This window comes from Acinonyx jubatus, chromosome B1, assembly GCF_027475565.1.
Source record: "Acinonyx jubatus isolate Ajub_Pintada_27869175 chromosome B1, VMU_Ajub_asm_v1.0, whole genome shotgun sequence".
Classification (NCBI taxonomy): domain Eukaryota; kingdom Metazoa; phylum Chordata; class Mammalia; order Carnivora; family Felidae; genus Acinonyx; species Acinonyx jubatus.
Genome location: NC_069382.1, coordinates 1,338,395 through 1,366,383, shown reverse-complemented (window position 1 = coordinate 1,366,383; position 27,989 = coordinate 1,338,395). Strand labels below are relative to the sequence as shown.

Below are 27,989 nucleotides of genomic sequence, written 5' to 3'. Positions count from 1 at the left end.
CTTCATGAGACCCCAGCCCCAAGCCTCACAGGCAGGGCTAGAATCTTCCCAGCCCAGGTGACCACGTTTCCCACGGGAAGGTGCCTCACCTGCTGCTCTGCTCTGAGCGGGGAAAAGACGGGCAACTCTATCACAGACTTGAGGAGCTGGTTTATTTCATCTCGGCATACGCAGACACATACAAGGTTTTACAGCATTTGTGCCCAGGTGGTGAATACCAAAGCGTTAATAAATACATTAACTGCACGCAAGCATCAGCTGGCCTGAACCGGGCCACGAGCAGGGACGGTGGGTCTCTAATCAACGCCACACTGCAGTTGTTTGTGGCTTGGAAGAGTTTTGGAGGAGCCTCGGTATCACGTGAGAACACATCCAGCCTGCACTTCAGCTCATTGTAAGTGATTCACTGAGCACGCGCAGAGCAGCTGTGCCCGCAGGTGGGGCGTGAGGGCCGGTGGCCGCCGGGCATTTCCCCGTGTGCGGGTCGAGTGCCGACTGCTTACTGACGGGGAGGCGGGCGCCCCTGGACCGGGTGCTCATTGTGAGTGCCACCGTCTTCTTCGTTTCGTTAATGCCCAGATAAAACATTTTGTAAGCCAGGAAAGCATCTGAGATAAGACAACACAACACAGCACCTTTGCTTACATTCACCCCCACAAGGTGTCACAGCCGGCTGCGTCCAGAAACTACCTTGACTTCAGGAAAAACGGCAAAGGGCCTCCAACACATCCCGTTTCCAAAGCTTGCCCAGGAAGTTACCCGAGAGACCCACAGACGAAGCGGCTGCTACCAGCATTACTAAGGCAACAGTGGAAAGCGACAGAAATACAGCAGAGGGCTCCGCTTCTCAGGCGTCTGCGGCAGAACCCACGCTGTAAGATCTTTCACTGGAGCCAAAGCATGTCCACAGCTTCGGCTAGTTCTCTTAGAGAAAAAGAGAGAGGGGCCACCAGAGACGCAGAACTCCAATCAGCAGGTCCCGGACGCAGCTCCAGAAAGCTGCCGAGCCGTCCGCGCCGGTGCTGAGGCTGTTCCCGAGACCAAGAGAAAACCCAGGAAGTGAAGCCCGTGTCTCTGGCTTTCAAATGAACCTCGACGGACAGTACAAAACCACTACTGGTAACCAACCAAAGCATCAAGCTTTCATGTCCACCACAGTTTCCCCTGACGATGCCACCGCTCTCTCAAATCTGTAGAAATGTCAGCGTGCGGGGATGAATTGTATGAGAACTGTGGATGGTTGTCCTCCAGACACTGGCTTCACTTGCCGCTGACAGATCGGTCATCAGGAGCATGTCTGCACCTACACGGGTAACGAGTTACACCAAGGCATTCCCGCACAGTGCTGGGTGCAGACTCGGAACATCACGTGGTACACGAATAGACCCCCTCCTGGCAACAACAGCCCTCAGAGGCCAGTCCCCGCAGGGACTGCCCGCCGCCCCCTCCCCACGCAACCCTCCGCATCGGCGACCCCAGAGGGATGGCTTTTTGGCTCATGTGACTAGTACAAACCCGTGCGGCTGCACCTGCAAATACCGCCCGCCCCCCGAAAGCAAAATCAACTGGTCCTCCTGGCGTGCCAGGTCCTGCAGTAATTTTTATGAGGTATTCCTATTTAGAAATAAGACACAGAAGATTCTACAGCCCTCACTCACCCTTAGGCCTCCCCAGATGTCCTCGGGCATTCCACCGGGACGAGCCCCCAGGGCTCCACGGCCAGTTCCCCCCGGAAGCGCCGCAAGGTCTAGGACCAGCACTTCTTTATTAAATCAAGTCACAAAACAAAATACAGAGCTGCAGGTGGGTGTGTGATTGCAAGCCTGTCTGCACCGGACACCCGACGCTCCCCAAGTCCCCCGGTACCCCCTGTGCGGGTGACTCTAGTTCGGAAGTCCCCTTCCGTGGCATTTTGTTTTTGAACAGTAAGCATCACAGGAATGGTTTCTCAAGCAAAATCACAGTGATCATATTTCATGAATTCGATATTTAAGGAAAGAAAATATTAGCCTGGTTCCATGTCATATAAAAGCTTTAGCATAAATATAAGAACATTCTAGAGAAAAATGTGCTGCGATACATTTCTTTCAACGAACCTTGTGTCCTTTTGCTCTAAATTCTCTTTCTACTATCATTTCTGCATTCTGCTCCTATAAAAGGCCGATAAAGTCAGGCAACAGGATGTCTGTCTGTCTTAAGATGCTTAACCAGGCTGCCAAGCTGTCCTCCTGGTTGGTGAGCAGAGTCACGAGCAAGCACACAGATCACCAGAATGAATAAACTTGTAACCGAAACCGTAAACTTCATTCCTCTGGCACATGCATCAAGATGAAACCGGTCATTTCTAAACATACTTAACCGGTAACTTTCATAACCACAGACTCTAACCTGTTTCCCAATTACCCACTATTGCTACAGAGAGGTCAACCCCCATCACTGGATGAACAAGTAAGGAGCCATAAGGTGTGTATGATTCCATCTAATTACATGCCAGTGACTTTCAATGCAAACTTTTCCCGTCATAATCAAAGAGCGGATTGGGTTCGGAATCCAAATCACCTCGCCTCCATTTGTGAGCACGTATCGTACCCTTAAGTTCTTAGTAAGTAGTAAACTCAGTCTACACCGATCTGGAAAGTAAAATGTTATAACAAATGAGGATCGACGGATTTGTTTTTAATGCTTGTGATCCCTCAAAGTACTGAGCTCCACGCTAAGTCTACTAGGGTATTTTGGAATTCAATTAGAATTCCCGTAATTACTTACTATTTACGTTTTAAGTAGATGTTATTTTCCCTATGCTAATATGCTTTTTGTCACTCTGCTATGTTTTCTTAGAGTCATGCTTAAAAAATTAATTTCCCTCATCAGAATTACATAACATATATTGGGAACACCGTAAATAGCGGGTTCCAAATGTGCCTCCATGTTGGTCTTCGGAAGCATCAAAAGGAGTGGTTTTAACCTTCTTTCTCTGGGAGGGAGAGATAATCAATTCTTTGAGCCCATTACAATACATGAAGGTGGCTGAGAATATTCAGACACTGTCTATCAAAGGCTCCTCTTCCAACAGACAGGCGTCCTTGTCAGTCAGCTTTCCCTACTCATGATCTGCTCTTTGGGAAACACTCATTCACCAAAGATCTAAAATTCAAAAAAGAGCAAATCATTACTATTTCATCAAACATAATCATTAAGATCCTTTGACTTGAAAACATTTAACCGTCAGGGGATGCCTGGCTGCCTCAGTCGTAGAGCGTGTGACTTCTGATTTCTGGGTTGTGAGTTCCAGCCGGACCTTGGGGGTAGGTACCACTTAAAAATAAAATCTCAAAGTATTTAAGCATCGTAAACTGCTCTTGAGAGAGGGGTGGGAGACCCACCCTCTGTGGCATCTGCGGTAGACACGGGAAATGTCTCTGCTGGGTGCTGGACAAGAGACCCCACCTTCTTGCGAAACCTGGAACAAACCCAACCCACACTTGAGCTTATGATGACATGAGCTTTTTAAGTAATTAGAAAAGGTTTAAGAGTTCTACTTATCAGTTATAAGGGGCCCAACGGCAGGGTGGCCCTCTCTCGGTGGCTCACCAACACAGCTCACGGTGGCCGACTTCAGGGATCTCGCTGCAGCCTGGTGGCCCCCGAGCCAGCTACTGCGCAGGCTCACGTCCGGCCAGCTCTCCACTCCGCCCGGGAGCGCACGTGCCCCCGAGGACCCGGGCGCACCCCCGCCCACCTGGGCACGCTGTGTCCCGCCCACTGTACCCCAGGCCTAATCTTCCCAGTCCTTTTCCTTCTCCCTCAGGTATCCCGTGTCATCCTTGTAAGCCTCCCTATTTGCACACAGCTTACACCGCCGACCCCGTTAAGCAAAGCGACGCGAAAAGGAACGCGGAATGGGGCGGCAGACCTTAAGACAGCGCTGCGAAAAATCTTCAAGGCCGCGCGACAAGCTTCCAACTTATAAGCGTTTCAGTGGTCCCCGCGGACAGCGCCCACTCTCTCTCTCCCCGCCCCCCCTCCCCCTCTCCCCACTTGAATCTCGGCCCACGGGGGGCGTCCCTGAGGGAGATGCCCAGGTGGCCCCAGCCCGCCCTACGCGGCGCCCTCCTCGCCTCGGTCCGGCTTCTCGGGCAGGTTGAGCACGAACGGGAAGAGCGCGCCTCGGGCGTCCAAGGGGGCGCGGAGCGGCGCGGGCTCGAAGCTGCCGCCCTCGCCCGCGCCCACGTCCGCGCCGGGCTCGCTGTCCCGCGGGGGCACGAAGCGCCAGGTGCCCGCGCGGCTCACGCAGTAGATGGCGCCGTCCAGCGCGGCGCAGCGGAAGGGCTGCAGGCCGGACGGCGCGCCCGGGGGCCGCAGGTGCGCGGCGCAGCGGCTCCACTGCTTGGCCAGACAGTGGTAGCGCAGCACGCTGACGCCCCCCGCCGGCGCGGCGGCCGCCTGCGAGTCGCCGCGGCCCCCGCCCAGGTCGAAGCGGTAGATGAAGCCGTCCAGGGCCACCATGGCGGCGGAGCGCTCCCTACTGCTGCTGCACGGGCACTCCTGCCACTCGTCGCGCCGCGGGTCGTACTTGAGCAGGCGGTAGAAGAGGGAGCCCCCGGACACGTAGATCTCGCCGTTGCAGGTGGCGGCCTCGTGCGCCACGGCGAAGGCGCCCCGGGGCAGCGGGGCCACGGCGGCCCAGCGGTCGGCGCGCGGGTCGTAGCGCTCCACGCTGAGCAGGCACTCGCCGCCCACGGCGTACAGGTGGCCGTCCAGGGCCAGCAGCTGCAGCTGCGAGCGCGCCTGGCGCAGCGGCCGCACGGTGCTCCAGCGGTCGGTGGCCGGGTTGTAGCAGAAGACCTGGTCCGAGGGGCGCGCGCGGCCGTCGGGCCCCGCGGGCCCCACGCCGCCGGCCACGAAGAGGTAGTTGTAGAGCACGCACAGCCCGCAGCCCCGCGCCGGCGCGCCCTCGGGCAGCCGCGTCAGCTCGCGCCACTCGCCGGCCGCCTCGTGCAGGCAGTATACGGCGGCGTCGCCGCGTGCCTCGGCGTCCCCCGACGGGCTCTGCGGGCGGCTGCCCGCGCGCTCCCCGGCCGGCCCGAGCGCGGCGGCCAGCAGGCGGGCGCGGCCGGCGCGCAGGCGGCGGCGCAGCAGCAGGTCGCGCTCGGAGCCCGACAGGCGCCCGAACACGGCGGGCTCGCGCAGCACGTCCAGGTAGTGGTCGCTCATGAAGCGGTAGGCCGCGTCGCGGAGCTCCGCCAGCCGCTGCCGCTTGGCCGCGCTCAGCACCTCGTAGCAGTTGGCCAGGCTCAGCTGAGGAGCCACGGCGTCGGTGGCGCGCTGCACGGCGCACGGCAGCTGCAGGCGGCGCGCGCCGGCCACCACCTCGGCCACGTTGTCGGGTCGCACGCCCGCCATGCGGCCGCTGTACGCGTAGGCCAGCAGCAGGCGCAGCGCCGCCCAGCCCACGCCCTGCACCCGCAGCACGTCCCGCGACGCGCGCGCGCGGAAGTAGTCGCTGCGCGCCGCCAGCACCGCCTTGTGCGCCCGCAGCCGGCGGCCGGACACCTCGATGACCAGGTCGGGCTCCCCGTGCGCGGGCCCGACGCCGGGGGGCACCGGCGCGGGGTCCCCGGGATCCTCCGGGGACGCGGGCTCCTCCAGGGACGCGGGCTCCTCCGGGGACGCGGGCTCCTCGGCGGACACCGGCTCCTCCAGGGACGCGGGCTCCTCCGGGGACGCGGGCTCCCCGGGCTCTTCCGGGGACGCGCGCTCCTCGGCGGACGCGGGCTCTTCCGGGGACGCGGAGTCCGCGGGGGACGCGGCGCCCGCGCTGCCGACCTCCCACTGCCTCTCCACCACCCGCTGGCCGCTGCGACGCGAGGGCGGGGGAGTCGCTGCGCCCTCCGCCGCGGAGGCGCGAGACTGCGGCGGGGAGTCGTCCCCGGAGCTGAAGCACAGCGACGCGCTCAGACTGCAGGGTGTCTGCGCGTCCGGTGGCTGCAGGCTGCCCTCTCCCGGAGCTGCGGCAGCGCCGCCCCGGTCCCCGGCCTGGCCGCACGCTCCCTGCGCAAAGGCGTCCCCGGCCTCGGCCCCGCGGCCCTGGTCCTCCCGGGGGTAGAGGGCGCAGGGGGGCACCGGGTTCTCCATGGGCCTGCCTGCGCTCGCCGCCGCCGCGGCCCGACCCCCGCTCAGCAGCCCACCATGACCGCGCCCTGACTCAAGGTCGGCGGTTCCTCTGGGCTCTAGCTGCGCAGGCTTTTCCTGGCCCGCGATCAGATTTCACTTCTGCGTCCACAGCCCCCGTGGCGCTCACACAGCGCTGCCCTCTCCCGCGTGCAGGAGGGGGTCGGCCCTGGATGCACTCGGCTGAGCTGCTGAACCGCAGGCACGCTACCGCTGGCCAGCCGGGCGTCGGGGTCTCCGTGGCTTGGTCCCCAGGCCACAGCACTGATGCTTTGATGAGGGTCCCGCGCAGGCACCGGCCGGGTATCCGCGGCTCCGTCCCCAAAGCACTGGGCTACTGGGTACGGCTGACCCACCGGGGCATGCCCCCTCCTTCCGAGTCAGTGTTCATCACTCTGGGTCTCCTCACTGGGTCCGAGGACAAACACCACCCAGGCAGGCTGTCTCTAAACTTCAGAAGGGGGACTTGAACTCGGGCTTCGGTAGCGAGCCCCCCCACGGAGCTTTTATTTGTACGACTCCCATTTATATTAGTCTCGCCTCGCAGCATCAGCAGCAGTCCTGATGCGTCTGCGTGCGCACTGTTCACCCCCGGGGGGTGTCCATAATTCACTTGCCCAGGTGTTAGAAAAACACAATTACTGCCCTGAGAGCTGGCCTTCCTCACGGATCCATCAGGAGCCTCTTCCTTTGTGGAACATCAGGTGTTTCCATATGGTGTCACCACACTCTTCTTGTTCCTGTTTATGGGAGAGAGAGATAGAGAGAGGGCGTTTGAATGTGCACTTTTCAGTGGGGTTATTCTGTGTCAGTGGGGTCTACTGCGCTGCCCCTGACTTTCAGGTTAGGGGACTCACGTTTGGTGGGAAAGGGGTTTGTGACTTTGGGCTGCTGGAGAGTTTGATGGAGAAGATATACAGAATAATTTAGGGATTTTTGGAAGTGTTCTCTCCCCTGTTCCTGCCCTGACTGTGAGGCCCCCGAAAGAGAACCCAATTCAGGCAGAGGGCTTTAAACACATAGGGTTGATCTGAACAAAACTGCTCATTTTGCGGCTAAAAAGCAGTCAAATATCAACAGCTTATTTTCAAAGTAATGAGATGTATATGTAAAGAACGGTCAGTGAGAGAGCATAATTGACCTTATTAATTGTATTAATATGAGTTTTCCTACAGTCTTTTCCAGCTGATTCAAATTAAGTGGCAAAAGATACTGGGAGGAAGGACCTGCTCTGGAGCTGGCCTCAGAGGCCTAACTCCGAAATCGGTCTGCACTGCTCATTCTTGGAATCGTGTCTTTAAAACCTCAGGGAAGCAATTCCCCACAAACAGTCCATGCACAGCAAAAGAAAAGCCAAAGCAACAACAACAAGAAGAAGAAGAAGAAGAAGAATTAAAAAGGAAGTATGTGGAAGGCAGATGTGAGCACGTGCAGGTGAACCGTAAAGTCATGAAATATCTTTCCCAAGTTGGCAAAACCTTCTGAGACTCCCCAGCCTGGAAGGATCTTGGCAGTTTTACCATGAACGTAAAGGGACGGCCCGACCATGTCCCAGCTTTCTAAAGAAGAGCACTTACAGGGAAGGAAACCACATGCAGGATGTGTTAGCCTCTCCACTGAGATCCATGACAACCACCTTCCCTCAACCTCTCCTGGTTTCTACCTCGCCTACCTGGTCCTCATAAACGTTCAGGGTTCAGCATTTACACTTGCCTGCCCTGTTCCTCCTGCTGCTATTACTAAAAAACTATTCCCGGGGCGCCTAGGGGACTCAGTTGATTACGTGTCCGACTTCGGTTCAGATCATGGTCTCCTGGTTTGTGAGTTCAAGTGCCTTGTCGGGCTCTGTGCTGAAGCAGCTCGCGGAGCCTGGAGCCTGCTTTGGATTCCATGTCTCCCTCTCTCTGCCCCCCTCCTACTTGTTCTCTTTCTCTCTCCCTCAAAAATAAACAAACGTTAAGAAAAAAAAAAAAACTTTCCCATTATGTTAGCAGTAAATGTCTTCAAGTTGAAAATTCAAGACATTCAATTCTCTCTCTCTCTCTCCCTCCCTTCCTCTATCTCTCCTTTCCAGATATCTTTAACAGTAACTTTCAGGGTACGTCCGCTGTGTGCAAAGCAGAGTCCCGGGACACAGGGAAATGCAGAGTAAGCTGAAACCCTGGCCTGCCCGGGGGCGCGGGTGGTGGAGGAGGCTCTCCTGTTTACTCAGCTGTGGCCCAGCCCCGCTGTGGTGCAGGCTCAGTGCTGTCCATCCCGGCCCCAGCGGCCATGCCCCGGCAAGGTGGCCGTGACCGCTGGCCCACAGCGAGGCAGCGTGACAACGAACTGGAAACCTGTACGCACTGTGTAAGCAAAGCTCGTGGTGTCTCCCCAGGGACCCAGTGGTGCTTTCTCATCAGTGAGGTCACTCAAGGGAAGGTTGAGATGTACTGACAAATCGTACTCAAACTTCATAGATGCAGAGAACAGACTGGCGGCTGCCAGAGTCAGCGGTGGGGGAAACGGGTAAAAGTATCCACCTGTGAACCTTCACGTCGGGCACAAAGTCAGAGGGACTGGCTGTGTTCTCAGGCTCGTTCTTTCACACTTCTGCACTCCGCCTAAGACCGTAGACCTCAGAGAACCAAGCTAGTATTTTATTTCTTTTTGTGGCTGAGAAAGGGCCCCAGAACTTCCTGGTTCTTTCTCTGGCTGGACTCGGTTCAAAGAAAACCCTAAGAGTTGTCTTCTTGTAAATCATCACAGACTGAAAGGAACGGCAGAGAACAGGACGCATTTTTAAAGCTTACGCTTGGGGCTCTGTGTTTTGAAAGCCCTACAGCATGAGTGTGAGGCCCAAGAGACTCGGGCTGGGAAGCGTGGGGTATGTTGTAGCTACAAGGAAGCACGGGCTCTCGCTCCACAAAGGAACCAACACAATCCAGAGCAGCCCGTGGTGTGGCCCGCCGGGGCCGTCTGCTGGCCTGGGAGAGACGGAACTGGTTCTCGGCCCAGCCACCCAGAGAAAGATGAACAATCCTCTCGAAAATCCTGCCTCTAGAGTTCTAGTGACAATACCACGTCTACTCCTCGGCACACGTGAAAGTTGTGAAACTGTCCTTTTGAGGGATATTTGCAGCAGAGACGGTTTCATGCTGTTCCGCGGACGCTCGCGCCCCAGGCTCCCCGGGCACCCGGCTGGGGTTAGAGCCAGTGGGCAGAGGCCCCCTTGCCTGGATATCAGTGATGCGGCCACGAGAGCCCCTCCCAGCTCAGCCACGTGCCCAGCTGTGCACCCCGGGACCAGGTCAGTCCCTGCTCACGTCCAGCCAGCCAAGGCGATGCCGCACACGGGTGTTACCGGCCGGGCCCCAAGACGGCCTGCCACTCGACGTCAGGCACGGTGATGCCGAGTTAGGAGCCGGGAGGCCAGCCCTCCCCACCCACCCCCCACCGGAAGCTCCTGGCCAGCGCTTCTGGAAGACGGTCCCCGAGCACCACTTCGGGCCTCTTCCGAGTCTCTCCCAAACCTTGAAGCATGGGCGGGTCAGAGTCCACAGGAGAAATGAGGACATTACGCAGAGGGACCACTTCCTTTCCCGAAAGGTGTTAAAGAAGCTCCACAGGAGTAGCTCTGTCTTCCCTCCTCCCTGAATGGCCCGTTGCTGTGATTTTGCCTGAAAACAGATGGGGAGTAGGGACGCCTGGGGGCTCAGTCGATTAAGCGTCTGACTCCTGATCTCGGCTAGGGTCATGATCTCATGGTTCGTGGGATCAAGCCCCATGTCGGGCTCTGTGCTGACAGTGCAGAGCCTGCTTGGGGTTCTCTCCCTCTCTCTGCCCTCCCCTGCTTGTGTGCATGCACACTCCCTCTCTCTCAAAATGAACTTAAAAAAAAAAAAAACAAACAGATGGGGAAGAGTCAGCCCGTGTTGCATCTAACAGCCCTGAGGCCTCAGCAATCCTGCTGACGAGGTTATCGCCCAATTTCCGTGGGCTGGGAGTCACAGTTTTCCCTCCATGTGGTGGTTGGTTCTAGAATCAGAATTCCAGTAAGGGAGTCCTGCAGGACTCTGGGCAGGGTGCCCGTCCTGGCCACATGAAGTAACCGAAACCCCGCACCCGGTCGTGGCATCAGGAAGGACTTCTTTCCCGAGTGATCGCCGTCAGGTGTTGCCCCGAACACTGCTTCTGGGGGCTGCTGCGGCAGATGGTGAAAAGGGACGTGTCAGGGTGGATACGTAGGTGACAGTGACAGGCTCCCTTCTTGACTGTAGTCAGAAAGTGTTTCAAGAACAAGTCTTATTTAAATGTCATTTATGTAGCGTTTCTCCCTGAAGGAGTTTCTTCTTCACAGAAACCTTAACCAAAGTTTTACAGTTTCTTTCCATGAGTTTCTTCACTATGAACAATGAATTTTTTTTAATGATCGTACGATATCCTAATGGGAACATTATTTGTGTCTCTAACGTGGAAATTAGTTGATTTAAAATTAAATATGCTTCATTGTAATATAGGTTGCTAAAAAGAATCCTTTAAATGATTACAGTCAGCTTTTAAAAAAAAAAAATGTATTTGTCGGGGCGCCTGGGTGGCTCAGTCGGTTGAGCGTCCGACTTCGGCTCAGGTCATGATCTCGCAATCTGTGAGTTCGAGCCCCGCGTCGGGCTCTGTGCTGACAGCTCAGAGCCTGGAGCCTGCTTCGGATTCTGGGTCTTCCTCTCTCTCTGCCCCTCCCCCACTCATGCTCTATCAAAAATGAGTAAACATTAAAAAAAATTTTTAAAAAAACTGTATTTGTCAATCGACTTAGGAAGCTTATGTGAGTTTCCGTGACACGTACTGCTTGTAAGGAGCTCCTCCTGGGTGCTGTCCACGTCCTGCCCAGCCTGTTGCTCCATAGACGTCTCTATCCACACCCGTTAGGTCCCAGAGGCCCTGGGGACAGCGCCCATGCTGTCCCCACTGTGTGCCTCCCTCAACACCAGAAAGACACCATCCTCCTGGTAAGCAGCCAGCACTCGATGTGAGGTTCATCAACAAAGAAAGCCATAAACAGAACTGTCACAGAGTCTTACAAACTCATAGGAAGCTCCAGGAATTTTCTATTGGATTAAAGAATGTGTTGGTTTGCCTCGGCTGTTCACACCAATATTACTTTTCAAGATGATGTCTTCTTTGGGCCTCAATTAAAACAGTTGGCAGTTTTGGAGGGGGCCTAGAGCTGGTGGGTCAGGAGGGAGCCCAGGCTGTAGATGAACCGATGTTCCGCGAGGCTCTGATCTTCACCCCAATGCCTGGTTCATGTTTCCTCTTCGTAGTACAGAGTGGAGTTTTAGGAGGGCCATCACACTATGTGTGCAGAATTACAAAGTCCAAAGCCAGGTGTGAAGAAGCATCGATCCCAAGGTGCTTCTTCATTTTGAAACACATCCCAGTAACACTGTTGTCTGGCCACCAAGAGCACGGTGCTGCATGGTGTCGGAAGACGTGACAAGTGGTCCACAGCCAGTGTGTCTGGGAGAGAGCTACGAGGTCTCAAGCATGGATATACTCAGTGAATAAAAGAAAACTAAAACCAACTTAGGTAACATAGTCTGTGTAGTTTAGAAATGGACAGGGTAGGAGTGACTGGGGGGGGGGGTGGGCTCAGTCAGTTGAGCGACCGACTTCGGCTCAGGTCATGATCTCACAGTTCATGGGTTCAAGCCCCACTTGGGGCTCTGTGCTGACAGCTCGGAGCCTGGAGCCTGCTTAGGATTCTGTCTCCCCCTGTCTCTGTGCCCTTCCATGCTCGCTCACTCTCTCTCTTTCTCTCTCTCAAAAATAAACATTAAAAAAAAGAAAAGAAAAGGAAATGGACAGGGTGGCTGGTGACATACTTTGGTGAATAATTTGGTGAGTAAGTGGTGCCCTTCGGTAGGTCCACTGACATTGGGGTTTATGTGACCACACTACAATGTATGATTTTTACTTTTTATGAAGGAGATTCCTAAAAGCGCAGATGAACTGTAACACAGGCTGAGCACACACTAGTAGGGATAAAAACGATAACTAACATCTCTTGTGCCAGGCATGGTTCTCCTGTGATAAATCATGCAACCATGCACAACCCTCACCACCGTCCTGTGAGGCCCTTGCTTTCACTAGCCCCATTTTACAGAAGAGGGAAGGAGATGTGAAGCAATCTCACCCACATCATACAACGAACCAACCACGCGGCTGGTAAGTGGCAGAGCCAGAGTGGAACCAGCGCCCTGGCTCAAGTGCACCCGCCCCAGAAGCACCACGCCCAATGCTTCCGCACGCGCTACTGATCGCCCACGAGGGGACTTCCGTCACAGCTGCCAGCTGGGCGGACTGAAGCCCACACCGTCTCCAAACGCTCTGGCCGTTGCCCAGGGCGTCCCATCCCGGGTCCTAGTAACTCTGGGTGCCCCACCCAGCTCTGAGAATAAAGCAGTCAGCGGCGTGCGCGCACCTGCTCAGAGCACTTTGGCGGAAGTCATTTAGGGCAGTTACGATCTTTGTAACTTTAGGGGGTGAATCTTTGGCAGGGCTCACTTGCACCAAGTAAAATTTCAGAGAATTTCCTGAATAACAGGTGTATGTAACAGCTCTTCCTAAAGTCCTGAGGCCAAGGCTGGTGAAGGAGGCTCTGAGCTGTTCCCAGGACACCTGTGCCCTCGTGCAGGTCTGTATCTTAGATCCTGGGCTGACGGGTTCCCCCTGCCCCAGGCCAGCTTGGTCAGCATTTCAACTACAATCCCGATCCTTCTTGAGCTCCAGCCCCGTGCACCCCGTCCAGTAGAAACCGCTCGCCTCCCTTCCCTGTGAGGTGGTGTGGTCTGTGTTCCCAGAATGTCTTAATTTAGCTCCACCTAGTATCGCCCCCCATCTGCCTGTGCACCACCCTTTTCTAGAACGTGAAATTTGGGACAGAAGATTTCATTAGTCATTCTGCCTTTAGCACAGGGATGGGTTCTCCAAGCACAACCAGTAAACGCTGGATGGATGGATGGATGGATGGATGGATGGATGGATGGATGGAAGAATGGATGGATGGCGCTAACTAGGTAAACAACAAAAAACAAACTCTGAAAACACATGGAAGTTCGGAAGCTGTACCAAGGATGACACACATTACAGTTTTATCAAGGAGCGAGGATGCTGCTGACAAAAAGAGTTCTTGAAAGGGATTGGGGGTTGAAATAAAGATGGGCTTTCTAATCTCCTCCACAACTATGCCGGGTTCTCCATTTCCTAGATAAACGATACTGCTCTGTAATCCTAGAAGATGCGGGTGGGTTTTAATTACAGGGCTGCTCCGGGCCCGGCCCGCTCCTCGGTGCCGGGTTCAGCGGAGCACGGCCTCAAGCCAGGTCTTTTGCGGCAGTGACACATCAGCCTTCCAGTTGATGCAGGAGGAGAAAGGGCCTTGCCTCCGCGGGTCAGGGAGCTGAAATCAAAGGAAAGCTTGTTTTCAGTAGAAGAAAAGGAAGCCAACACACAGAGCAAAACCTAGGAGATGGAAAGAGAGGCCCCTGGACCGAGCCGTGCCCACAGCCAGCTGCACCCCGGGGCTTCTGACGTACGTGAGCTAATAAGTTCCATCTGTAGCCTATGCTGACTTGGGTGGGATTCCCGTCCCTGGAAACCACAGTCAGACTGGCTGAAGACAAGAACCGCAGCGCTGCATCGCCCAGGGGGTTAAGCGGGACGTTTAGAGAGAACCGGGCACAGCACAGCTCCTGCCGGGAAAGCAAGCACAGCGAGGTCCCCGCCCCGACAGCAGCACAGAAAGCCTCGAGCGGGACGAAGGAGCGCGAACAGCCCCACCCGTGTACCCAGACGAGCCCCCTCGCGATCCATGCGTGAGGACAAGTGTCACCACCGTCTTGATTCAGTAAAGGAGAAAATGCCTGAAGCCCAGACAGTTCGAGTTCCTAGTCTCAGAAAACCAAAAAAATTAGCAACAGACCCAAACCACGGCAGCCTTCTCTTTTCCCATGTCTGGAGCGTTGACCGCGTGGCCTCAGGAAAACCTTCCCCGGGCTCATTCCATGTGTTCACCAGCGGAGCGGGCCACGGGAGCCACGGGGGCCATGGGGGTGAGCACCCCTGCCGGTCAGCCCGAGGCGTCCTGCTCCAGGCGCTGTGCTCCCGGCTCTGAGGGCAGCTCAACAGCGCTGCGCTAAAGGCCAAGGCATCGCGGGCTCTCTGGGCCCACATCCTTGGCCGTGCTGGCAGCTCGGAGCCCGGAGCCTGCTTCGGATTCTGTGTCTCCCTCTCTCTCTCTGCCCCTCCCCTGCTCACGCTCTGTCTCTCTCTCAAAAACAAATAAACGTCAAAAAACTTAATAGAAAAAAAAGAATGCAAACTCAGAATCTGTTTAAATAGAAGCATCTCTCTTTCTTCGTGGGTCAAGATTCAAGAATCATGGATTTGGCCCAACATCCAAGTGTGAGCACTAAGGTTACAGAATCACTGACAGTCTGCAAATTGTAGCTATAAAATGCAGTTCTGAGCAGTATTTGGGTGAACCTGGCCCTTTCCGAGTAAATCTGTTCTGTGCCTCCACTGAAATAAAGTGGAGTGTCCCACAGTGACGGAAAGCCGGAAAATAAGAGACTCCCCGTGCCAACTCAATCCCGGTTTTTCTCAGTTGTGCTGTTAACTTCCCATGGATCCCTCAGCACCGATAAATAACGAACAATGTGCATTCGTTGGCTCATTCCTCGTTGATCACGTTGCACACCCACAATGTAGCAGGAAGTGTACGACATACCAGGAAGCACCGAGGAACACAACAGGTGTGGCCCCAGGCCCCATGGCCCTCACGGGCTCGTGAGGAAGGTGAACCTAAAGCCGTCACATGAACTCTAATGGAAATACAAACCGTGGCGGGTGCCATGAAGGAAACACACACTTCTGAGAGCTGATGATGGTGGACGGGATTCCTACTCTGGGATGGGGAAAGAGTCCTCCAAGAGTATGGAAGGTAGGCTGACGGCTGAGAGGGGTAGCAGTTAGCAGGGAAGGTGGGAGAGAGCAGCCACGGGGAGGTTCTGGGGTGAAAACAAGCCTGACCGGTTCTAGAAACAGAAAGCGGCTGGCTGTACTGCGGAGGACCAGCCACGTCCATGGAGCCCCTCCGTGTTGGTTACAGTGGAGAGCCACTGATGGTTTGTGAGGAAGTGCAGGGAAGGTGACCTGGCAGCGACCGTGCTCAGTCCTGTGTTTTAGAGAGAATGCTTTGTGTCCTGCTGCACAAATGGAATTCACTAGACTGCTTTTAGACTACTCTCGTGTCTGCCAAAATCACTATATACATGAAAATGAGCTAATTTACATGACTATGAATACATCTCAAAAACACAACTTCGAATTTTTGAGGGTTTGCAGTTGGTACAAAGATACCATGCAATACCGTCCACATCCTGCACATGAAGTAAAATCCTGTAGGTTGTTTACAGGATGTGAAAAGAAGAGGAAGGAATCTGGCATAGAGGTTACTTCCCAAGAAGGAAGGAAGGGGACGTTTTCCCAGCTTGGTATCATTTGGTTTTTCTGGAAATTTAAAGCATCCAAGGCAAAGGATAACTTGTCTATTTCCTTTTACACATCATTTATGGTGTTTGAGATATTTCACAACTTAAGATGTCAGATATTCCTGTTTGTTTAAATGGCTATCAGTCCTTATCAATTCGTGAATCTGGCTTCACTGAAAATTAATGGAAGCCATACGACCTTAATCATAAGCAAGCAGATTTAATCAACAGATAGTAACTTACTTCATTCCTAGTGCTGGAGTGCTTGATTAACTTATTCAGGATGCTTAAAATTGTACTGGAATTGAAATATGGTGACATTAAGTAAAAACTCACATTTTGTCATTTTCAAAGTTTTAAGCTCTTGGATTTATAAAAGGAAGCCTTGTCCAAGATCAGACCGGATACCTAAAGAGTTTAATTAAAACCTGTGCAGAGTCCTGGGAGGTGGGGGGCACCTGGGCGGCTCAGTTGGTTGAGTGTCTGACTTCGGCTCAGGCCATGATCTCACGGTTAAGTTGGTGGGCTCAAGCCCCGTGTCGGGCTCTGTGCTGACAGAGTGGAGCTTGCTTGGGATTCTCTCTCTCCCTTTCTCTCTCTGCCCCTCCCCTGCTCAAGTTCTCTCCCTCAAAAATAAACATTAAAAAAAAATTGTTAAACCCAACTATGCAGAGTCCTAACCCAGTGCCCTAGCTATCAATGTCATTGTTTATCTACCGTTGTTGATACACATTGAAAATAAGGTAGAAACCCTTCTCTCCAACTTCTGCTCTGGTTTGATTAAGACATAATGCAGTCTTTCCTTCCCACTGCACCTGCATCACCAAAACATCCAAAAACATCCTCAAAAAGAGGATGTTATTTAGCTTGTACTTCCTCCTCGGGCATGGCTGTTCCTGAACAGTGAGTGTGACTGCCGTGGGTCCAGGGAAAACGCCTGCGATGTGCTTCAGGTCACGGACGGCCACGCAGAACAGGCTTTCTGCCCAGTGTCCAGGCGGACGTGAAGTGCCAATTGCTCTCGCTGATATTTTAGCCGCTACCTTTGAAGGAGAAATCAAGACAAAAGGTCTGACGAGTGTGAGTTCACGTGTGTGAGCCACCAGACAGACCACTGGGCGGTCCAGACACAGCCAGGTGAGTGCAGATGCAGACGCTAAAGGTCAATCTGGCCTGAGATTGAATCTGAGGAGCCTTTGTGCTATTATCTGCTGTCTTTGCAAACGCTTTGAACATCGGACTGAATGTGGTTTCTAGATGAAAGTCGCCAACGTCTCGACGTGTCTTCATTTTGTCCCTGGGAGCATGAAGCTAACGCGAAGTGAGTTCAGAGCGAGAGAGGAAACCAGTCTCACGAAGGTGATGATTGTAGAAAAAAACAGTCCCACTTTGCAGATGCAAAATACAGTAAGACATCGGAGTGGCTCTGGGGAGGCTGCGACTTCGGTGTGTGACCGTGAGGCACTGGACAGCGTCCCCCGCAGTGTGTCCAGTGTTTGAAATTCCAGGAGGACGTGGACAGTTGCTGTGTGTCAGGCCTGGACAGAGGCGACAAAACCAGTGGCGATGAGCCTCCCCGCACAGAATCGCAGCACAGCTCGTGTCTCCTCGTGGGGAGGGTCAGCGCTTCCTCGGCAGGTGACCTCTCACAAGGAGCCAAGGCCACACGCGGGGCGTTCCTTCCAGGGACGCTCGGCCTCTTCTCCCGACACGTAGCCTGTGTTTGCAGCCACCCTTCTGTTCGGGGGTCTCTGCAAGCCGCCCGGCCCCTCAGCCCAGCCCCCAGCGACAGGAGCTCCAGAAAAGGGCTTTCAGCTTTTAGAGATGTTTCTGTGGACGCTAGGACAGAGTGTGGACCCCTTCGGAGCAGGAGAACGCAGTGCTTTGTCAAACTGCCTTAACCCAGAGTGCACGACCCGCTGAAAGCAGGAGGGGGGCGGGACGCGCCTGGGGGCCACGGTGCTCACACAGGCTCCCTGTGCGAGGACGTGCTGCTCAGAGACCCGATCACCTCGGGAGACCTGCGCCTGGCATGTCCGAAGCACTCACGACACGGACGGAAGCCCCACTCTGGAAAACCAGAGCTCTGAGCACAAGGACTTCCCACAGCATTCCTATCTGCAAAGCCCTGGGATAACAGACCAGGAATTTTACCAACAAATTCCGTCGTGTTCATAGGCCCTCGTTAAAAGCTACATTCTCGAAGTTTCCAAGCATTTGTGAGAACGCCTCGACCACAGTGACTCTAGAGACCAAGATCACAAGGCGGCACATGCCACTTACAAAGCAGTATGTGGGTGTGTGTGCACGTGTACATGTGTGTGCGTGTGCGTGCGTGTGCACATGTGCATGTGGGAAGGTGTATGCACATGTGTACATGTGTGTGTGCACGCGTGTGCACGTGTATGTGGGTGTGTACGTGTGTGCATGTGTGCGCACATGTGTATGTGGGTAGGTGTGTGCACATGTGTACGTGTGTGCACGCGTGTGCACATGTGTATGTGGGCGGGTGTGTGCACATCTGTACACGTGTGTGCATGTGTGCGCATCTGCATGTGCGTGGGCACATGTGTACATGTGTGTGCATGTGTGTGTCCTGTGTATGTGGGTGTGTGCATGTGTATGTGTATGCACATGTGTGTGTGCACACGTGTGCACATGTGTGTGGGTGTGTGCACATGTGTATGTGGCTGGGTGTGTGCACATGCATACATGTGTGTGCATGCACGTGTGTGTGTGGGTGTCTGCACAGGTGTGCATGCGTGTGCACGTGTACGTGTGTGCATGCGTGTGCGCACATGTGTATGTGGGTGTGTGTGTGCACGTGTACGTGTGTGTGCGTGTGCACATGTGTATGTGGGTGGGTGTGTGCGTGTGTGCACACGTGCACGTGTGCACACAGGGGAAACCACAGAAAAACATTGAGAAAAATACCAAAAAGTCTAAAAAGCTTGTTTGTGGCAAGATGATGTGTGACTTCTCTTTTCATAAATTTTGCTCCCCTCAAATTGTCTATCCTCAGCAGGTACTACTTTGGGAATCAGAGACATTATTCTACATGCACAGCCCTCTATGCACAGATGTGCACATATGCATGCCCGTGTGTGTGCACACTTGTGTGTGTGTGTGTGTGTGTGTGTCCGTGCACAAAATTAAACAACACTGACTCCGGAAGGGTCCCAAAAGGAAGGGCCCTCGGTGAAGAATTCAGTGAGATGGCCAGGCTTTCAGGCTTAGGGTCCTGAAAAGAAAACGTCACTTTCAAAAGTCAAATTCTGCTAAATCCGGGGCCTGCCGTGGGCTGCAGGTTTGCAGGGAAAACAGTCTCACACAGCCTGCTGGATGTCCAAATGTCCAGCTCCAGATCCCGTCCCCAAACCCAGGCCTCTGGGGACCCCGATGTCCCCAGTTCTTCAGGCGCCCTGCCTTTTGCTTCAACAGGGGAAACCTGAGACCAGACGGGTCAAGTGACTGCTCCAGGCCACACAGCGAATCAGCACTGATGCTGACCTGGACTCACGACCCCATGAGGAAGTGTGCCCTGCTTCCTGTGTGGTGTTCTCTCAATTTCAGGAGGGCGGAAGTCTAGGATCCAGCCATTTGTACAGATTCCTACAAAGCCCACGACACCACAGAAGACAGGCCACGCGGCCAGCAGTGCATCACACTGACAGCTCCTAGAGGCTTCGGGGCCGAGGCTGGTGCCTCCAGGAACAGGTGGTAGCAGGACAGCGTGAAAAGACGCTACCATGCCCCTGGGCCTCTGCCGCCGAATGCCACCTGCTGTAGCAGGGGGACCGGCGGGGGGCGGGGGGGGAAGAGCTCCACAGGGGGTGGTGGGGGCAAGCGCCTCTCAGTTCACACCCCGTGTCAGCACACCCAAGGCACCCACAAACCACCAACTAGAGCCACACCCGAGCAGCATGAGATTTGGGACCACGGCCTCCCCATGGCCTTGGGGCTGCTCGTGGAGACATACCCCAGGTGCCTGGAGTTCACTCAACGTTCCCCCTTGTGGTTCACAACCTTTGGTTCATAAACTGGGCTTCTTTCTCCCATCCCAGTATTTCTCCTTAAAATACCCAATGGGGTGCCTGGGGGGCTCAGTCGGTGAGGCGTCTGACTTCGGCTCAGGTCATGATCTCGCAGTCTGTGAGGTCGAGCCCCATGTCGGGCTCTGTGCTGACAGCTCAGAGCCTGGGACCTGCTTCGATTCTGTGTCTCCCTCTCTCTCTCTCTGCCCCTCCCACGCTCATGCTCTGTCTCTCTCTCTCAACAATGAAAAAACACTTAAAAAGTTAAAAAGAAATCCAACCTTCACATAAGGTCTCCTTAATAAATAACAAAAGTGCTCACATCAAAAGCGAATCATGCTGTCTGCCTGCCTTCAGGAAACGAAGAGAACTGTTCTTTACATCTCGGCTTCGCGATCAAAATGACAACACACGTGGCTAAAATTACCGAACCCAATCTCCACGTTCGGCCAAAGCGGCTTCCCAGCAGCTCTGGGGGCAGTGACCGTGCAGTGAGTGCCCCATGCAAAGTGCCAGGAGTGATGAATGACAAGCTGTGGCATGAACTAAGGCACAGACTTCTCTTGCCCCGGTCACGTTTCACAGCCGCTATCTTGTCCCGGGACAGAATTCCACAGCCGGCATCCATCCTTCCAGGGCAGAGGGCAGGGGAGACCGGCTCTCCCCTGCACCACAAGCTCCCCGCCCGCCGAGAACACGATCCTTCTGGCAGAGACACAGCCCACGCACTGTCCAGGGCCCTGTCGGGTGGGCTTCCTTCTCACTAAGTCATGCATCCGTTCACAAACGCACACTGACGGAAGCCCACGGAATGCCGGGCCACGAAGAATCCTGGCTCACAGGCTCCCGCTGCAGGGGGGACGCCCAGCCCTCATTCATCAGCCCCCCAAGCCCACCGGGTGCCACCCCACACAGGGCGGGTGCAGGACGGGTCTCCCGGGGCTTCTGGTCCGGGAGGCGAGACAGACCCCTCCCCCGCCACCTGTCCCCAGTGACTGAATGATCACAGATGGGGGGAGCACAGGGGACAGACCTCCCCGGCACGTCCAGGGATGCTTCCCAGAGGAAGCCAGGTGTACCTGGGGGCGAACAGGACGAGCAGGACTTGAGAGGAGGACAGGAGGCCTGAAGACGTGGTCCCTGCACACAAGCTGTAAGATGGGCACGGGGGGCACTGAGGGAGCCGCTGGCAGGCCATCAGGAGGAATGGGGCCCGAGGGACACACGGCTGGCACGCCCTGGCCCCCCCAGTCCAGCCCGTCCCACGCTGCCCTCCCCAGGGGATGCTGACCCCTTAGCATCCTCTGGACCTGAGCAGCCACGTTGCAAACAGCAGCTGCTGGTTCTCGTCCTCGTGACACCCACACCTGGATTCCCATGCCCACACGGTGGGGGGTGGGAGGTGTCACTGGAGCGCCCAGCCGGAGGGGCCACCAGAGACAGTGGCAGTGCTCGCCGGCAGGGGCCCCTGCCTGGGTTTTGGAAGGGCGTGTGCACCTGCGAAGGATCTGTTTGCATTTCCCTCAGCTGAGTGAGGCACAGAGGACCCTCCCTGCAGATCCCTGCAGAGTGTGACCAAAATAAACCCTGCTGTTTCGAGCGGGTCTTCTGGAATGACTGGTTGTGCACCCCACCCCCACCCCCACCCCGGGGCTCTCGGCCAGGCAGGGTGCTGGGTCGGAAGGACGTCCAGCAGCTGAGCAGACGCCTGGCAGCCAGCGGGTCCCCCGGGGGCCAGGCCCCTGCCCCGAGCCCCCTGTGCTGGGGCGGCAGAGGGGCTGAGGGCACAGCCAGCCTCGCCGAACCGACGGCCTCAGGGCGGTCTCCACGCAGGTCTCAGTGATGCTGCTGAGGTCTTTCTTGGTGTCGCAATGGAAGGAGAGGAGACAAGGTCCGGGAAGGAAGCAGTCAGTTCTCAAGTGACACTGGGACCAAGCAAATATCAAGGAACCGGGCCTTGCTGGGGGCTGGGGTCGAAAATAAAACGGGCCCGTTTCCCAGCCTCTCCAAGAGCGTCAAATTAAGGAGCTTCAAGTAAGGGTCAAACCCAGATCCTTTGTGGAGGCCTCGTAAATGTCGGACGGGGCGCCTCGGCGTCTCTCAGACAGGAGTCCCCTGAGGCGCTCCTGCCTCGTGGACACTAAACTGCAGCTTTTGGGAATTTCAGGGACTTTTTTTCCGAGCAGCCCTGGCCCAGCGGAGGTCCAAGGTAGACCGAGGACCCACGCCAGCGACATTCGTGACCGCTGCTTCTGTCAAACGGCACGAGTCCCAACAGAGCCACAGGCGGCCCCCCGCGTCTGCAGCACAAACAGGAAGAGGCACGACCGGCGTGGACTCCGTGGGGCAGAGACAGCACAAGACAGAAACAGGAAGCAGGCTGAGAAAAGCGTCAGCTGCACACACCAGGCATTTCTTCTGGACAAGAAAGGGTGACTTCCAAGGGAGCGCCACGAATCCAGAAGGCAAGGCCAAGAGCAATGGAAAAATCGTCCTCAGGAATTCGAATCGAGCCCTTTCCAGGAACTGCCAGCTTGGGCCGGACTGCAGCGCAGGACGCACGGGCCAGGCTCTGGGGGCCTCCCACATCCGCTGGGGAACAGGCGGGTGTGACGGGGATGTCCACGTGTCTGCGTGGCTGGGCCCCGGTACCCAGATGCTCCCTCAAGCACCCGTCTGCGTGGCTGGGCAGGCACCATTTAGAGGGAATGATCGCTTAAGCTGGTGGACTTGGCTAAAGGCAGAACCCCCTCCCTGATGCAGGGGGGCCGCATCCAACAGTTGAAGGCTCGGAGCGGGGGAAGGGCTGAGGTCCCCCAGGAAGAGAGAAGCCTGTCCCCGGATGGCCCTCAGGGTCCAGCGGCGGCCCCTTCCCTCCCCGATCCCCTGCCTGGCGGCCGCCAGCCTCACCAGCCCCACGGCCACAGGAGCCCGTACCTTAGCAGAAACGAGTCTGTCTCTGTCCAAGTACGAACATCCTGCTGGTTCCAGCCCCAGGGCCCGCGGCATCTGTCCCACACGCGTCTGCCACTGCATGTCCGGTGTGGGGCAGGTGGCTTGGGGCGTGGGTCCTCACGTGAAGAGCGTGTCCACGAAGCTGCACTCCTGACCAGCAGCCAGGACGGCTCACGCGCACCTGGGCCTGATTTCGGTGACGGGATGCTGGAGCCTGAGCCCGATGCCATGACAGGATGAAGTTGGGGGACCCGACGGGGGGTTCGTGACACTGCACGCGGGAGGAATAGGAAGTTAGTGGCCAGAGAGTGGGCTGCGACACAGGGTATTTTCCAAAGATGGCCCCACGGACGTTTCCCGTCCAGCACGATCTTCTCACCACGCGAGAGGACACTCGCCACGGGAGGTGAGGTCCACGTTCCCTGCCTTCGAACCTGGGCAGGCCGGGAGCTCCCGTGAGGTGACACGGGGGGACTTCCAAGCCTAGTCTGGGAAAGGAGGCACGGACTCCCCCCGGCTCTCCCTCCTCAGGACGTGGTCCTTGGGAACCGTGCCTCGACGTGGACGAGGTCCAGCGCACTGAAGCGGCCAAGCTGGGAGAGCACCGGGAGGGGCCGCAGAGAGACAGGGACGCTCCAGGGGCCCCGCCTGCCTGAACCAGCCCCACCCGGAGCCCAGACAACAGAGCTCAAGGCTGTGCGGGCTCTAAGCCACCATGTACCGCACCGCCCGCCGAGTGGTACAGAGACGAGCCGTCCTCACGCCGCAGATCTGTAAGCAGATTGTTCCCGTGTAAAGCCACCCTGAGTCTGCTGACGTTGCTACACAAAAACATCAGAGACAACAGATACTTATTTCTCACAGTTCTGGAGGCTGGGAAGTCCCAGATCAGGGGGCCAGCATGGCTGGGTGAGGGTCATCTGGGTGGCCGACTTCCCGCTGTCCTCACACGGTTGAGACAGACTCCTGTCTTCTCGCAAGGGCACGAACCCCATTCATGCGGGTTCCATCCTCCTGACCTGCTCACCCCGAGGCCCCACCTCCAAACACTATCGCAGTGGGGGTTAGGGTTTCGCATACAGCGGCGCATGCGGGCGTTTGTGGGACAACCAGAGCAACTGGGGTCTCACAGCCCATGTGAAGAATTGTGGGGTGCAGCTTTGACAGTGGGAAGCCACTGACGCCCCAACACGGTAAGATCTGTGTTTGTAAATGACTGCTCTGACCACCGTGTGACAAACTGACCAGAGGAGACAAGAGGAATGTGCAGAGCCCAGACGGGGGGCTCAGCCACAGTAAAAACGAGAGAAGACGGTGACTCAAAGGTAGGAGGTTCCTCATTCACACACTCGAGGGACCTCACAGCCTAAGACTTCGTAATACAATAGTAATAACAGCATTAACGCTGGCACTGTGCTTATCAGCTTATGAAACGTTTCGTCTACATCATCTTATTTGGTGATTTCCCTTTATGATTCGGTAGATCTCAGCTCTGCAAAATTAACCCATATCCTACTCCATTAAGCCCTAAAGTATGAAGCCCCATCAATTTGCATAAATGAAATATCACAATAACAAAATTATATGAAGTTACAAATTACGACTCTCTGCTCTGGCCTTCCTTCAGTTTTCCAGTGTGCCCTAGTCCTCACCACAGGGCCTTTGCACACGATTCCCCCTGGGACCTCACCATACCATCCTCCTTTGCCACTTCTCACCCTTCAGATCTCAACTCAACATTTCCTTGTTATGTGCTTTCATGGTTTATTCCTTTCCTTCAGAATACTTGTCTTGATCTGTTACTACACAAGAATTCACACGGTCACGTTTACTGACTTTCATCTCGTTAGAGTCTAGGCTGCAAGGGGTTGGGAGACTGGGTCTACTTCATTCATCACCGCCCCTAGAATTGTGCCTGACCCACGGAAGGTACTCAGTAAATATTTGTGAAAGGAGGAAATTAATTTTTAATTGGTCAAACATTGCATAAGACAGAGAATGGCTTCAATTTCCAAGGCACTGTTTATTTTAATATCGTTTCCAGCAGGAGCCAGGTTCTTGGCAAAGGATAAACTCCTAGAAGTTTTAATTTTATTACAAAAGTTATTGCTGCTCTTTGCGAACTATTTTGCAAATATGTGCTGGGTACCAACACTGTAATTTCAACATAATTACAATAACTGCAAGAGAAAAACTCCAATCAGGGCCACGGTGGAGACAATAATCCCTTGAACTCCAGAGAAGAGCAGATCTTATCCTGAGTCACCAGGGGAAGATGTGTGAAATGACACGGGGGCTTTCTGCCCTGCAAGCGGACGGCGTCACAGGCGCCCCTGAAGCCCAATGAAGCCACAGTCCTCTCGGGTCACAAAGCTCAGATGTAGGGAGGCTCGGGGGCATTACAGCTGCCTAAGTGATTCCAGATTCTCTGCAAAGCTATTATTACTGAGCAATTTATGCTGTTGGCATTCAGAAAACAACAGAAATATGATTCCAGATGGAGGCGTTCAGAGCTTGGAGAACCTCTGTTCTTCCGGAACAGGAACAAAGACTCCAAAGGTGTATTTTAAGCTAAAAAGAGACCTTTTCCTTCCCACCGCCGTTTGTACCGGGACTTAAGGAGGTGGAAACGGAAGCAGTGGGGACTGTGTGCAAAGACATTCATTGATGAGGCCAGGGCCTCACCACTCTTCCAGATTCTTCTAGAGTCAAGGCTGGGCCTTCCCTGAAGGGACGCCCAGATAGCAAAAAGGCCAGAGGATCGTATACAAAATCTCCCTGCAAGCATGTAGTCTCGGGCAGACATCCGCACTATTTTTTTCTCCCTTCCCAAACCGAGATTGCCTTAAACACAAGCAACATCTTACAATTTTGCTCATTCTGTTCTAATTATATTACCAGCAATATCTGTGCAGTCCACACTAAAAGCTCAAGAGACTTATCTCATTAAAATTTTTGCTTAGTTATCCCCAGAAGAGAGGCTCCCAACGCCAATTACCATAAATTTGCAGGCAAGGGCCATCCCGGGAGCAAATCTGGTGGCAGGGGAAGGCTGGCTTCTGTGGTTTTTGGGGTGTGGAGAGGAGTATTCTAATAATAGGACGCCATTAGCTCAGGATAAAAGGCTCAAGGGCAGCGCTGGCACCCATTAGGAGTTCCTAATTAGAGTCTGAGTAACTGCTATTTAATGAGATGGCGAGAGGTGCCCAGAGAACAGGCTGGGAACAGAGCGAACTCCCCACTCCCTCGGCACTTAAGGGGGAAGGGCAGGGAATTAAGAGCGGATGCTCACGCCTTCAGTGTTGTGCGTACAAATGCAGGTTATCATATTGTTTTTCCTTTTCCCTTAACATAAATGTGGGGGGTGGAGATAGAGAATACGGTTTCGTAGAAAACTAAGAGGTGCTGGAATTACTCAAAACCCTCCTTGTTTAAATGCTCTGGGAGCCTTGGCTCCCGAGCCAGCCCCTCCCCCAGACCTGCCCGGTCCCGCGCAGGGGGGTCCCCAGCACGTGTGGGTGCGGACGGGCCGCGCGGCTGGCATTCAAACTCCCCTCCGGACGTCTTCCAGTCGGTGGCGCAGGCAGAGCTGGTTCCGCGCGCCGGGTATTTCGACGCCGCTCCTTGTCATGCCCCCACCCCATCGTGATGTCGGGCACGTTCGCACAGGCCACCGGCGCTGGCACGGGGCTGCCCGGCCCGGTCGGGGGCACAGGCTCCGCGAGAAGGGAGCGCAACCGCGAGCAGCGGCGGCTGAGGGCGACACCCTCGGGGCGGGAGTGCGACCCCGGGGGCGGGGTCTCGAGGTCCCGACCTGCGGCCACAGGGCTCAGAGCGGCCGAGGGAGGAGAGACGGCGGGGCGCGTCCCTCCGCTCTCCCGGGTCCCCAGTCCGGGAAGGACCCCTCGCCTGCTTCCGGGGACCCGCGAGTAGGGCGCCGCGCACAGGCCCTGAGAAAGCGGGGATCCTCGGCCGCGCCGGCAGCAAACGTGGCCACAGCGCACTCCGCCCCCCCCCCCTCCACGAGCGCTCCGCGGGGGCGGCGGGCCTCTGGGGGGCCTCGGGCTGGGCCGAGCTGCTTGCGGACACGCGTTGGGCCGCGGCGCTCCCGGGCCTCCGGGGGCCGTCTCCTCGGCGGCGGTCACCGCGGGGACAGCGCGGGGCTCGTCGCCCCCGAGACCCAGCGCGGCCGCCGATTCCCAGCCCACTCCCACCGCACGCCCTGCGGGGAGGCGGCCACCCGCTTCCCGGGGGAGTCCCCGCGGATCGGACACCCGCCTCCACGCGGGCGCCCGGGGGCGAGACGGAGGTGCGCCCAGCCCACTGCCCACACCCCCACCGCCAGCAGGGCCACCACGGCCACCTCCCCCCTCGCCCACCTCCCCCGCCTCGGCAGCCACCCCCTTCCCGCCCCTGCTGCCCCAGTCCCGCGCCTCCGGGGGCGTCTGGCCACCGCCTTCCTTCCGCGGGGCCCACCCCTACCTCGAAGCTCCGCGCCTCGCCCTCCACCCCGGGGCCCACCCGAGCCAGGACGCTGAGCCCCAGTCGGTGGTCTCCGGCGCGCATGCGCGCGGGCATCTTCCCGCGCACCTGTGAGAGCGCCCGGGGGCGGGGCGGCCGCCTCCCGCGCACCTGTGCGAGCACCCCGCGGGGTCCCGAGCCTCTTCCCGCGCGCCCGGGAGCGCCCGGGGGTCTTCCGGCTCTTCCTGCGCGCCCGGGGGGAGGGGGTCCTCCGCTCCTTCCCGCGCGCCCGCGAGCGCCCCGGGCCCCTCCGGCTGCTGCCCGCGAGCCCCGGGGCCCTCCGGCGCGGCCGGGCCCGGGCCGGCGAGCCCTCCACCCCCCCGCCCCCCGCCCCCGCCGCTGGTCCCCGGGGAAGTGCGCCCAAGCCCGGCCCCCGCGGGGCGGACAGCGGGGCCCGGCACTCACCCTCGTCCGCGGACGCTCAGCCGCTCCGGGGAGCGCGCCGAGGCTCGGAGCCGCGGGGGCGGGAGCGGCCACAGCCTGGGCCGGGCGCGCGTGCACACGGGCGCGCGGCCTCCGGGCGGGAGCGCGAGCCCGCGCCGCCGCGAGTCCCGGCTCCGGGGAGAGGGTTGCGGCTCGGCTCCGGGGAGAGGGTTGCGGCTCGGCGCCGGGGCCTTCTCCGCGCGCCCCGCCCGCCCGCCGCCCGCTTAACCCTTTCCAAGAACCCCGGGACTTCCTGCCGAGACGCGGGCTGCAGGCGTGGAGGGCGGCGCCACCTGTCCCCACGACGGCCCCACGGCCGAGGCTGGGCCCCAGCTGCGCCCCGGTGTGAGTG

At 56.7% G+C, this 27,989-nt stretch overlaps 1 protein-coding gene across 8 annotated transcripts; it reads right to left on the bottom strand.

Moving 5' to 3' along the window:
* Nucleotides 1–130: 130 nt before the first annotated feature.
* Nucleotides 131–27,772, bottom strand: KBTBD11 (kelch repeat and BTB domain containing 11). Of its 8 annotated transcripts, none has more exons than XM_027049991.2 (3): nt 27,620–27,754; nt 13,332–13,612; nt 131–6,911 (listed from the first exon to the last, which is right to left on the bottom strand). In XM_027049991.2, the coding sequence occupies exon 3, from the start codon at nt 6,133–6,135 to the stop codon at nt 4,099–4,101; it is 2,037 nt and encodes a 678-aa protein (XP_026905792.2). In that variant the 5' UTR covers nt 6,136–6,911; nt 13,332–13,612; nt 27,620–27,754; the 3' UTR covers nt 131–4,098. The 8 variants fall into 8 exon arrangements, with proteins under 8 accessions (XP_026905792.2, XP_026905795.2, XP_026905796.2 ...); XM_027049994.2 differs by lacking the exon at nt 27,620–27,754 and adding an exon at nt 27,176–27,273; XM_027049995.2 differs by lacking the exon at nt 27,620–27,754 and adding an exon at nt 13,749–18,027.
* Between the last annotated feature and the right edge of the window lie 217 nt (nt 27,773–27,989).